Genomic DNA, 10,732 nt, shown 5'->3' on the forward strand with positions numbered 1-10,732 from the left:
ACTGAGATCGGATCAAAGCCCCATGCCGAAGGTGCCAAACATGTCCGGTGGACCAAGAAAACTACTACAGGAAATCTGCAGCGCCCTACGTATTTTAAGGGTATTGCGATTACTTTATGTGCTCGTGAAATAAATGATAATATTCTCAAATTCATCAAATGGGCTGAAAAAAGTGACATGCAGCATTGCTTTATTCTATATTTTTGTCACCCCTGGAAGCTTGTATGTAATGAGAATATTCCTCAAGGGCACACAGTGTGTTGGTGATGTACCTAAAACATGCAGTGAGGCAATAAAGGTCTTTATTTATTCCCATGAGATGAACAACACACATAATTAGGCTCATGTAAAAAAACAAAAAAAAAACAAAAAACACTTACACAACTTACATTCATTAAGAAGAGACAAATATATTCATGATTGCAGTAACTAAACAGTTAAAGGTTTTGTATTCTATCCATTATATTATCCATATCATCTATCCATACAGCTTTTTTATTCTTCAGTGCCAACCCCAGCTATTTAAACTTGCATGATTAATCTCCAGAAGATCTATGTAGATCTCAAGAAAATAGTATATTTAACCCTCTGTTTAAAGCATCCCACAAAAATCTGTTGAAAAAAAAGTGGAGCAAGCACAAGAACTGAGTTACGTAAGAGATATATTACTATCTGACATTGTTACAGTCCATTTTGATTTTGATCTTTAAGATCTCAATTTGTTGTGTGGACGTATATTATGTGTCAACTTTCTTGTCTGACTTGTACATATTGAGTGTCTTGGAGTCACTATAGGTTTTTGGGGTCATCTGGGAGCAGGTCTGGGGGGTCGACTGGGCTGGTTCGGTCCGATGTACTTCAGAGGAGTGTACTTTGGCTTTTCAATCACTTCCAGACCCAAGTAGGGCTGCAGGGCTGGCGGGACATGCACCGTTCCTTCCTGGAAGATGGACAGAAACAGAGAGAGTACATAATGAGGCAAAACAAGGAATTGGATTAGGGAATGTTCCATCTGCCATGCCCAATTAACTGACCACAGGCAAGGTCATGAATTTCTCCTCATTTATACCAACAGATGTATTGCAGATCAAAGTGACTGAGCTTAAAAATATTTTCCCTCCAGAAGATGTCCTCAGTGACATCAATTCCCATCAATCGTAGAAATGTCAAATAAAAATGTACAGAGGATTTCCAGATATGTGCTGTGCTTCCTTCTGTGTTGGAGTCCTACTTTGGTCTGGTGGGTCTCCAGGATGGCAATGACGGTTCGCGGGATGGCACACGCTGTGGCGTTCACCTGGAGAAGAGGAGCACAAGATGGGGGTGGGATGTTGCGCCAAGCGATATCTTTATCTAGAGGGATGAACAGTGCTCTGCGTCATCTGCAGTCTTACTGTGTGGGCGTACTGCAGGCTGCCGTCCTCTCGCTCATACACAATGTTGAGGCGCCTGCTTTGGTAGTCTGTGCAATTAGACCCACTGGAAATCTGATATAGAGGAGTATGTATACACTGGTTACTTTCTTATCGATTACCATCTTTCCTGAAGACCTTTGCATTTTACAGATCCTACCGATACACTGAGAAACATTTTATTTGATCGACTGAAGTCCTTTTTCATGCTAAATTTCACAATTGCAATACCAGGATTCCTTGGGGACATGCCAACATACTGTACACAGTAATACTGACCTCTCCATAGCTGTTCCTGCCTGGCATCCAGGCTTCAATGTCAAACTTCCTGTGTGCAGGAGGACCCAGCTCCTGTGTTGGCATGTCCAGCACTCTGAGGGCAAACATATATGAAAATTAATTTATTAAATCAAAATAAACAAAATCCACAAAACAAGTTAATATATACTTAGAAACTTGCCAGTATGTGTGTGCGAACCTGTAGTGTAATCCCAGTGCTGAGAACATCTCTTTCTGCAGAGACACAAACTCATCCAGCAGCTGGGAGCTCTCGTCTCCCGTCTCGTCTGCCGTCACTCCAAACATCTCTACCTGGATGAATGGGTGACAGAATGCATTAGTTACAAGGATAAATATGGAGTGGCTTCTTAAAAATGTGTGGCATCTTTATTCAATGTTTAAATGAGTATTTCTAAAGTGATGAGTTTGTCATATGACCTTGTTGAAGTGATGCACTCTGTAGAGCCCCCAAGTCTCTCTGCCTGTGTCTGTCTCTGCTCTGTAGCAGGTGCTGCTGCACATCGTCCTGCGCCACAACAGATCAGGTTGTAATTACTATGCAGTGAAAAGTAGTGATAAGCATTGCTTAAAGGCACTCCCCAAAAAATGTATGAAAAGTTGTCTTACGTAACAGGCAGGTCTTTCCAGTTCACTGCATGATCCATGAAATAGCCTTTGAAATTGATCAAATAATTCAATTGTTTGCGAGACATTCAATTTTCTAGATAACAACACTATAGAATAAATCTTCCACCTGCTATGCCAACTTCTCCGGTGCCAGCCATGTTCAGGTCTGGGAAGCGGTTTGGATCCAGGGAGTAGACCTGAGAGCGATGGGCGTTGGGCTGCATCCCGCAACCCTCCTGGATGGATGAGAGAGAAGAGTGATGAGAGTAGAAGAAAGGTGACCACCAGAGAGGATGTATGGCTGAAGTCTCACTGATTCAAACAATAACTGAGAAAAAAAAACACAACTTAAATATTAAGTATATTTATTCATATTGATATTTTCAGTTACTCACAAATACTGCCCCCTTCAGCATGTCAGGCACAACCATTTGAATGAAGCCCTGCAGGAATTTTGGGACGTGGACAGTTTATATATTGCATTAATATCGTGTTTTTCTATATTTGATATATCTCAACGTGGCCTTACCCTCCTCTGCAGTGTGTCGAGTGCAAAGTTTTGCAGCGCAGTCTGAAGTCTGGCTCCAGTTCCCCTCAGATAATAAGATCTGTGGCCTGAGACGTGAGCAAGATGTCTGCAGCAGAGACACAAAAGGAGTTTGTCAAGTGTGAAAAACTAGACAAAATAGATTTTTTTTTTAGTTTTTAAAGAGTAACAAATGCTCACCTCTGTCTGATGAGACCCAACTCTTCCCCCAGCTCAATATGGCCTCTGGGTGTGAAATCAAACTCTGAGACGGATAGATCACATTGTGAAACTTTTGCTCTTGAACACACAAGGTTAATATCATGGATCACATGATCAATCACCTGGTTTTTGTCCAACCAGCTCCACTACCTTCGCCTGGCTCTCATCTCCAACCGGCTGGGAGAAAATGACAAAAAGAGTGAGCAATTTCAAGATAATCTTTTCTCATACACTTTCATTATTATCTGTGGGTCTGTGTGCACATAAGTGAGTCCTGACCACGTCCGGGTGTGAAGTGTTGGGCAGTCTGAGTGCTCGTCCATAGTGTTCCTGGTCGAGCTCGGTCTCTTTAAGGTACAGCTGGTTCAATCGATGCCGAATGTCTCGACCTTTCTGCAAAGTTTGGTTGTACTCAGGGAGCTGCAGAATAATGAGGGGGGAAAAAACAAAAACAAAGACCAGTCACGAATGTGGAAAGATTGACAGACCTCATGAATAATAGCTGCTACTTACATTGCTCAGGGATTTCTTGTCACTCTTGGTCTGTTGGTTTAAAAAAAAAAGAAAAAAAGAGGCATATTTTAATTGAAAGAAAACGCTGGTAGAATTTAAATTAAATGAACACTGGACAGGAAACATCTCTGATTGCTGCAACACACTCAACACCCACCACAAGTGCTCTAACTGTGTCGCTGATTTGTTTCTTCTGCTTCTCCAGACAGGAAATTTCCGTCCTCACTGACTGCAGCTCCTGCCACACACACACCTACGACGCAGATACACAAGAATTAATAATGGATTATACGAAGGAGAGAACTGACATGCACTGAAATCAAATGACGAAAAGTCAATGTTCCCTTGTTTAGACTGTTAACACATACATACCTCCTATTTTATTTTGTTGTATGCAAATCACTTAACTGATTCTATCAATATTTTAATGAAGAAAGTTATATTTGACAAAGGCCTGAATAGAAAACTTACAATTTTCCTGACATCGTCCCCTTGCAGGTCTCCCTTTCTGTTCTCCACATTTGCTATGACTTTGTCGGTCTCCTCGCACACTGCTCTCATGTCCAGTTCTGGCTTGTCGCTGTAACCTTCACGGACGTGCTCGTACAAACTGCTTCGGGGGCCGTGGGAGAAGCGACATGGGATAAGCACGCCAGTCCTCTGCCTTCGGCATAGCCTCACCAGCGGCTTGAGAACAGCCAGTGCTGTTCCTTTGACAACCATGCTCATGCAGGTCGCCATGTTTGTCTTGGGGTCTGTGTTACATTTGTGTCGTGTAGGAATCCAGAATACGAGCCGCTGGAGCTCCGTCGCTCACCCTTTTCAAGGCAACACAAAACAATAATAACAGTTAATTCCAGTTAAAATACAAATCATATAACAAAATATCAATAAAAGCGTATGATGGTGATGAATTTTAATTTATAGCGTTCTTCGTTTTCAACAGAACGGAGAAACACATGTCTGGAAAGAATTACAAGTTACATGAATGCATCAGGAAAGCGGAAGTTAATAATTTCGACTGTTTGTATGTTAAGACATTTTAAAAATGAAATTGATGGTGTATAAATTGCTTAAGATATCACAAGAAAACATTTTAATTTTATTTAAAAATGTTATAATGACCTAAACGATCGTCACGAGCCAAAGGTCAGCCAATCAGAGGAGCGGAAGTTTACCGTTGCGGTAATCCGGTTCAGATATGACAAGTGCGGCCGACTGAACCCGAATTTCCCTCAAATTGTCTCCTTCTTGTGCCGAAAAATACTTTTCTCACCGTCTTCACACCCACGTTGAGTTGTGTCCATGATGCCACGGCGAACGGTGTTTTCTTACGTGGAGAAGCTGCCGTAGAGCAAGGGAACAGGCCGGTTGTAAGCTAGTTTTTGGTCCGTCGGTTAGTGGTGATGTGCTCGGGACTGGGTGAGTAGCAGTGTGCGGCTCGACGGGTCTCGGGGCGGGCCGAGTGCTTCAGCAGAGCCCGGAGGAGGGAACCGAGACATCCAGATGGGAACGTGGGCATCCTCCAGTCGCCTTTTCTAACAACCGGGTTCTCGGATACGAGACCGCCTGTGTCCCAAGCGGCCTCACCAATTTCTGTTGAAAGAGAGACCCGACCAGCCTTCAAGGTGGAAACGAGAAGAAGAGCAAAGGTAACGTGATGCGCTGCGTATTTGTTCGTGGATGATTTCAGACAGTTGTCTTTTGTCGTCCATCAATACTCCTCGGTAGTGTATGCGATACATGTTGTATGGTTGGCTGGTTGGTCGTTACAGTTTTGTAATGTCAGGTTATAAGTACTGAGCAGCAAGGTAGTTTTTCCAACACTAAGCTCGACCGTTTGTTTTGTGCCTCAACTATCAGCCACTCTCGTGAGATAAGGGTTATCAGGGTCACATCATCCAGAAGCTTGTCTTTCTATGCATACTGTTTGTCAGCGATAGTGCCGACAGGTTGAAGTCTAACATGCCACATGCCACATGCCACGTGGGTCCGTTTTGTTTTTTTTTTTCTCTGCCCTGATCTTCTTTGTTCTCCTGCCTTTCAGATGAACGCCGTGCGCGGGGGCACGGTTACCTGGCGGCCCCAGCCATGGCAGGATGGCGACGGGGGAGGAGGAGAACCCCTGTCGGACAGCGACTCGGAGGAGGAGGACTTCCCCGACGACAGCACTACGCCGTTAGGGGACTACATCACCCACGGTGAGACAGATTTTTTTTTGTTTGTTTGTTTTGTTGTTGCTCTGCTGCTCCTTTATCTGCTCTGTAAAAGTCTCACTCCTTCACCTGGTGGTCTTGCGTGTGTTTTTGCAGGTCTGAAGCAGCTCCTGGATGCTCAGCAGCTGTGTGATGTCACGCTACTGGTTGAGGGAAAGAAGTTCATGTGTCACAGGTTTGATGAGTGAAACACACATTTATAATGCCAACAATTTCATTCAATTACTGTAACTTCAAAACAAGTCGGATAGATATTTACAAATGTGTTCTTATTTCAGTGGAAAATGAAATTCTTTCACTATGAGCTGTATGCATCAGCTGCTACGTTCCATCGTAACACATGCATAATAACATTGACTGTCCGTGTCTAAACCATTGCATTCTCGTCTTCCACTCTTCTTCCTCTCAGAGTGCTCTTAGCAGCCGTGAGCCCGTACTTCCGCGCCATGTTCACCAGCCCGCTGGTCGAGTCGCGTCTCACCGAGATCCGCCTGGAGGAGGTGACGCCGTCCGTCATGGAGACGGTCATTCAGTTTGTGTACACCGGGGAGGCGGGGCTCTCTCTGGACACAGCTGAAGATCTGTTTGTGGCTGCCAACCGCCTTCAGGTCATGCCCCTGCAGGATCTGTGCTCAAGGTAAATATGCCCAAAGACGACTGAACAGTGATTAGGTTCAGTGAACTGAGATGTATGCTTTTAGTTTTACAGGCTTGCTTGTGTCAACCATCCGACTGATTTAGTTTTTTTAAATGTATTTTCTGGCTCATGCGCTCTTCCATCTCACTCACGCCTGCACTAGGTTTCTGTTTGAGCACCTCTCTGTGGACAACTGCCTGGGAATGTACTCCCTGGCTCGCTCCCACCACGACCAACTCCTGCTGCGCGCCTCTCTGCGGCTGGTGGCCCAGCACTTTCCCCGCGTGGCCCGGCAGAAGGACTTCCTCCTGCTGGACCACGGCACCCTGGGCAGCCTCCTGAGCTCGGACCGCCTGGGCGTCGACTCGGAGGCGGAGGTCTACGACGCGGCGCGTCGCTGGGCGGAGGACCAGCCCCTGGATCGCTACGCGCACATGCCGGCGCTGCTGCACCACCTGCGGCCGGGCCTCCTCTCACAGGAGGAGAGCCGCCGGCTGAACCAGGAGTTGGGGCCGGCGGCGGCGGGCGAGGGCCTCGGGGGGCCCCTGCGGCCGCGGGAAGGCATGTTTGAGAAGAAGATCGTGTGCGTGGACCTGACGCCCCGGGAGGACGAGAACCTCGGCGCCAGGGACTACACGGTGGACTGCTTCGACCCGCGCACGGGGAAGTGGGAGAAGCTGGCGGCGCTGGGCTCCCTGGTCAGCCCCGGCTGCACGGCTGTCGGCGACAGGCTGTTCGTCGCCGGCGGGATCCTGCGATCGGGCTCCGTGTCGGCGGCCGTGCACGAGTACGACACGGTGCTGGACCGCTGGACAGAGCAGCCGTCCATGGCGGAGCCGCGGGCCATGCTGGGCCTGCTGGGCTGCGGCGAGTCGCTCTACGCCCTGGGCGGCAGCAACCGCTCGGCCCTGATGGACTCCAGCGAGATCCTGGAGCTGAGCTCCCTCCGCTGGTCGCCGGGGCCCCGCCTGCCGCTCCCGCTGCGCGCCTTCGCGTGCGCGGCGCTGCGCGGGCGGCTCTACCTCCTGGGCGGCACCACCCTGGAGCAGAACCGGGCTGTGGTACACTCGGGGGTGCTCATATACCACACGCTGACCGACTGCTGGACGCGCGTGGCCCTGGACTCCGGCGCCACCTGCCTCGCCGGCGGGGTGGCAGTGCGCGGCGGCGTCTGCGCCATCGGCGGCTACATGAGGGACACCACCAAGTTCCTGGACGGGAACTACACCAACCTGGAGACTCTGGACGCCACCGGACGGGTGTTGTTCTTCAGAGAGGGCCGCGGCTCCGGCGCGGAGAGGGAGGTGACTGGGGGCGGAGCCATGGTGACGGCGGAGCAGCGGGCCAACGCCGGCGGCGGGAGCGACCGGGCGCCGAGCCCCGTGGTGTTCCCGGGGCTCCCTCGCAGGATCGCGGCGGGGGGCGTGGCCCGCTGGAAGCGCAGGATCTACGTGCTGGGCGGCGAGAACGGCTCGCGCTTCTACGACAGCGTTTACTGCTGGAAGCCCGGCTGGAGGAGCTGGGTGCAGAGACGCGAGAAGCTGCCCGGCGACACGGGCGGCGTGAGCCAGTTCGGGTGCACCACGCTAAAGTTCCCCAAGAAGCACATCCTGTCCAGACTGAGACTCGCCAAAGAAAACTGCAAAATGACGTCCGAGTGAAGCTGGCGGCGACCAGCGGGACTCCAGTCAAGGCCTCCACGTGACACGGGAGTGAGCTCCGGCGTGAGCTCGTGCCGTGAGACGCTCCGGCGTGAAGGTGATGGTTTGTATGTAGTCTGCGTGCAGCAATAGAGCCAGTCTATAATAGACCAAATGCAGAGGGTTTGTGTTATGTACAGGCACATGTACAGGCAGAGGAGGGTGGAGCCAGAAACTGGCTAAAGGTCAGACATGATGCACCTGAATGTAACCTAATGCATTTTTTTTTTTTAAATCACATAGGACCTGAGAACGAGGACGACGAAATGCCTTTGAATCGCTTTCTTTGAAGTGTAAAATTTGTTTTAAGCTTTTGGCTGCTGTGTAATTGTGAAGGCTCTTTGGTTCCTGTTGCTGTGAATTTTTTAGAGTTCAGACACAAGGATACCAACTGATACATTTAGAATTCCTTCTCTTTTTTTTTGTCGGCCCCTTCTTTCTCATACAAAGCCCTAAAAGACTGCAATCCAGGATGCTGCACAAACACTCGGTGTTGCTGTAGCAGAAATTCATATCTGAGCTGAGCTCAGAAAGACTCTTTTTTTTTTTTTCTGCAAGATTCTATCATGAGCTCACAAGGCACATAGCTGTTAGGAAATATGCATAATGTGGGCCCTTTTTTAAAAGATGTTTGTTTATATACATACATGATTGGTCCTCACACAGGCGTTGACATGCAGCCAAAAACACCACAGAAGCTCATTCCAGAATGTCCTTCAGCCCACAGTAATGTGTTGTAACCTTACGAGCCATAGTGTATCCTTGTGTCTAGACCAGCACTCTGCCCAGCGCCTCGCAGCCTGAGGTGAAGCTGAGGCCAGCGGCCGTCTTTACTTGATTGAGCGGCCGTGTCTCGCTCTGGTAGCAGGACTTGCAAAAATACGGCCGTCACAGTGAAAACGAATTGTCTGAACACGTTAGCACTACGTCTAATTTATTAAATCGTACTTTCGAGGTTTTGCGTTGTTTCTGTTTTTATTGTCGTGTGTTTTTAAACGGTATCTCTGACTGCAGTGTTTCTTTCCCGCGGAGTTCCTGTTTTGTGGGATGGGGGTTGCCTCTGTCTTTAAAACAGGTCCGTCTAAGCTAATAGCGAAGGCAGGAAGTTGGGTGTGTGTGTTCTAAAACATTTTTTTTAACTTCATTTTTTTCTGAAAGCATTAAGCACACTGCCATGCTCCTGTCATCTCCACTTCCCCTTTTTTTTTTTCATTGTTATCGCTCAAACTTCAGGACACTTCAACTAGAAAAAAAACAAAGTTCAACCACCGATTAGTGGTTAGTCAGTCAATCAATCAATCAATCAATACAACTCGATTAATACCACCAGGGGCTATTGGTTTTTAAGCAGCTGACATGCAGAATTGGTCACTACTACCACCATATTGTGGTAATGTTTATTTCCCATTATATCTGATTTACACTAAACTTCTAAGCCACCTGATGCCCAACTTGCCCCATTTTCATTTGTAGCTTGGTATGTGATTTAATTTGAAGTGTCTCCTTACACCTGCTTTGAAAAGCGAGTTCATTTGACGTCTGCGTTGCACCGTTGTTGACTTGGCTGGACAGAGGCTCAAAAACAATGCTGCAAAAATTGCAGCGTGCACAATTCTTTGCAAAAATGAGTGTAGTTGTGTCATTAATGATGTGCCATCAGTGCATTTTCAGTGACGTCTGTCTGCCCAGACTACAGACACACATCCAAGTCGTATCCGCTTTGTTTCTTACGTAGAAGGAGGCGTGAATACAAACTGCCAGTGATTTCTTCACGCTCAGACCTTTCAAGTTACAGATTTGTGCCACAATTTGGTCAATTTAATTCAACTTAATGTAGTGTTAATCTCGCAAGACATTTCAGTGCAAGCTGAATGTTCTATCACTCCTGGAAACGCTGAGTTTAGAGCCTCTCTAATGTATTTTCTAGCCTAAAATGGAATCTGACTAGATTTTTTTTTTTTTTTTGAATGGAATAACAGATAACAGATTTGTTTTCTTTGTCTTGTCAGTCAAACGATGTGAGCTTTAGTTTGTGTCTCCCATCAGTCTGTTTAAAACACGCTCCGAATTTTTCGCCTCAAGATGTCAAATGTGCTGATCTTTTTCTCTCTCTGCGTGCTTACAGCTTGTATGACGTGAAAAAAAAAAAGAAGAAAGTGACCGTGTGTGTGTGTGTGCATGCATGTTTTTCTGTGCCGCTGCATAAATCCGTTGGACGCGAGCGCCCTTGCACACCCACGCCGCGGCCGTTTCGGAGAAGCGCTCATTTGTACAATCCAGTCATTTTTTTTCTTTTTTTTTGGGGGTGAAACTGAAAGGAAAATGGATGTTTTGATGAAATGATTAAAGGACTATTTGCTTACATGTTGTGTACTGTACGTGAGTTTTGGATTGTGGGACGGTCATGCTGGCGGGAAAAGACAGATAATGGATCAAAGTGAAAAGGTATATTGTAGTCATTTTCAGATCTATTTCATGAGCCTCCTGTGGAACAGCTCTGCATTACTGATCAGGCAATAGACTCCATATTCCAGGGCACACAGGACACATTATTAGAAAATGTTCATAGAACAAAGAAGAAGAAGAAGAAGAAGAAAAGT

At 47.2% G+C, this 10,732-nt stretch overlaps 2 protein-coding genes across 3 annotated transcripts; one reads left to right on the forward strand and one right to left on the reverse strand.

The window, feature by feature from the left end:
- Positions 1–220: 220 nt before the first annotated feature.
- On the reverse strand, positions 221–4,382 carry sars2 (seryl-tRNA synthetase 2, mitochondrial). Its single transcript, XM_076049672.1, has 16 exons — positions 4,051–4,382; positions 3,737–3,832; positions 3,580–3,609; positions 3,346–3,486; positions 3,189–3,243; positions 3,046–3,109; positions 2,848–2,953; positions 2,714–2,761; positions 2,446–2,554; positions 2,319–2,364; positions 2,130–2,217; positions 1,891–2,003; positions 1,692–1,785; positions 1,395–1,487; positions 1,232–1,297; positions 221–940 (listed from the first exon to the last, which is right to left on the reverse strand). Exons 1-16 carry the CDS (start codon positions 4,318–4,320, stop codon positions 806–808), a joined length of 1,554 nt encoding a protein of 517 aa, XP_075905787.1. The 5' UTR covers positions 4,321–4,382; the 3' UTR covers positions 221–805.
- Positions 4,383–4,683: 301 nt separating this feature from the next.
- LOC142903823 (kelch repeat and BTB domain-containing protein 8) lies at positions 4,684–10,496 on the forward strand. Of its 2 annotated transcripts, XR_012929293.1 has the most exons (6): positions 4,684–5,231; positions 5,627–5,780; positions 5,892–5,970; positions 6,205–6,432; positions 6,596–8,190; positions 8,376–10,496. XR_012929293.1 is itself a non-coding variant. In XM_076049667.1 (5 exons), the coding sequence occupies exons 2-5, from the start codon at positions 5,627–5,629 to the stop codon at positions 8,091–8,093; spliced, it is 1,959 nt and encodes a 652-aa protein (XP_075905782.1). In that variant the 5' UTR covers positions 4,684–5,231; the 3' UTR covers positions 8,094–10,496. The 2 variants fall into 2 exon arrangements, 1 of the variants encoding a protein (XP_075905782.1); XM_076049667.1 differs by having other exon boundaries at positions 6,596–10,496.
- The last annotated feature ends 236 nt before the right edge of the window (positions 10,497–10,732 follow it).

This window comes from Nelusetta ayraudi, unplaced genomic scaffold (assembly GCF_046127955.1).
Source record: "Nelusetta ayraudi isolate G7.1 ecotype Tasmania unplaced genomic scaffold, CSIRO-AGI_Nayr_v1 ptg000120l, whole genome shotgun sequence".
NCBI classification, from domain to species: Eukaryota; Metazoa; Chordata; class Actinopteri; order Tetraodontiformes; family Monacanthidae; genus Nelusetta; species Nelusetta ayraudi.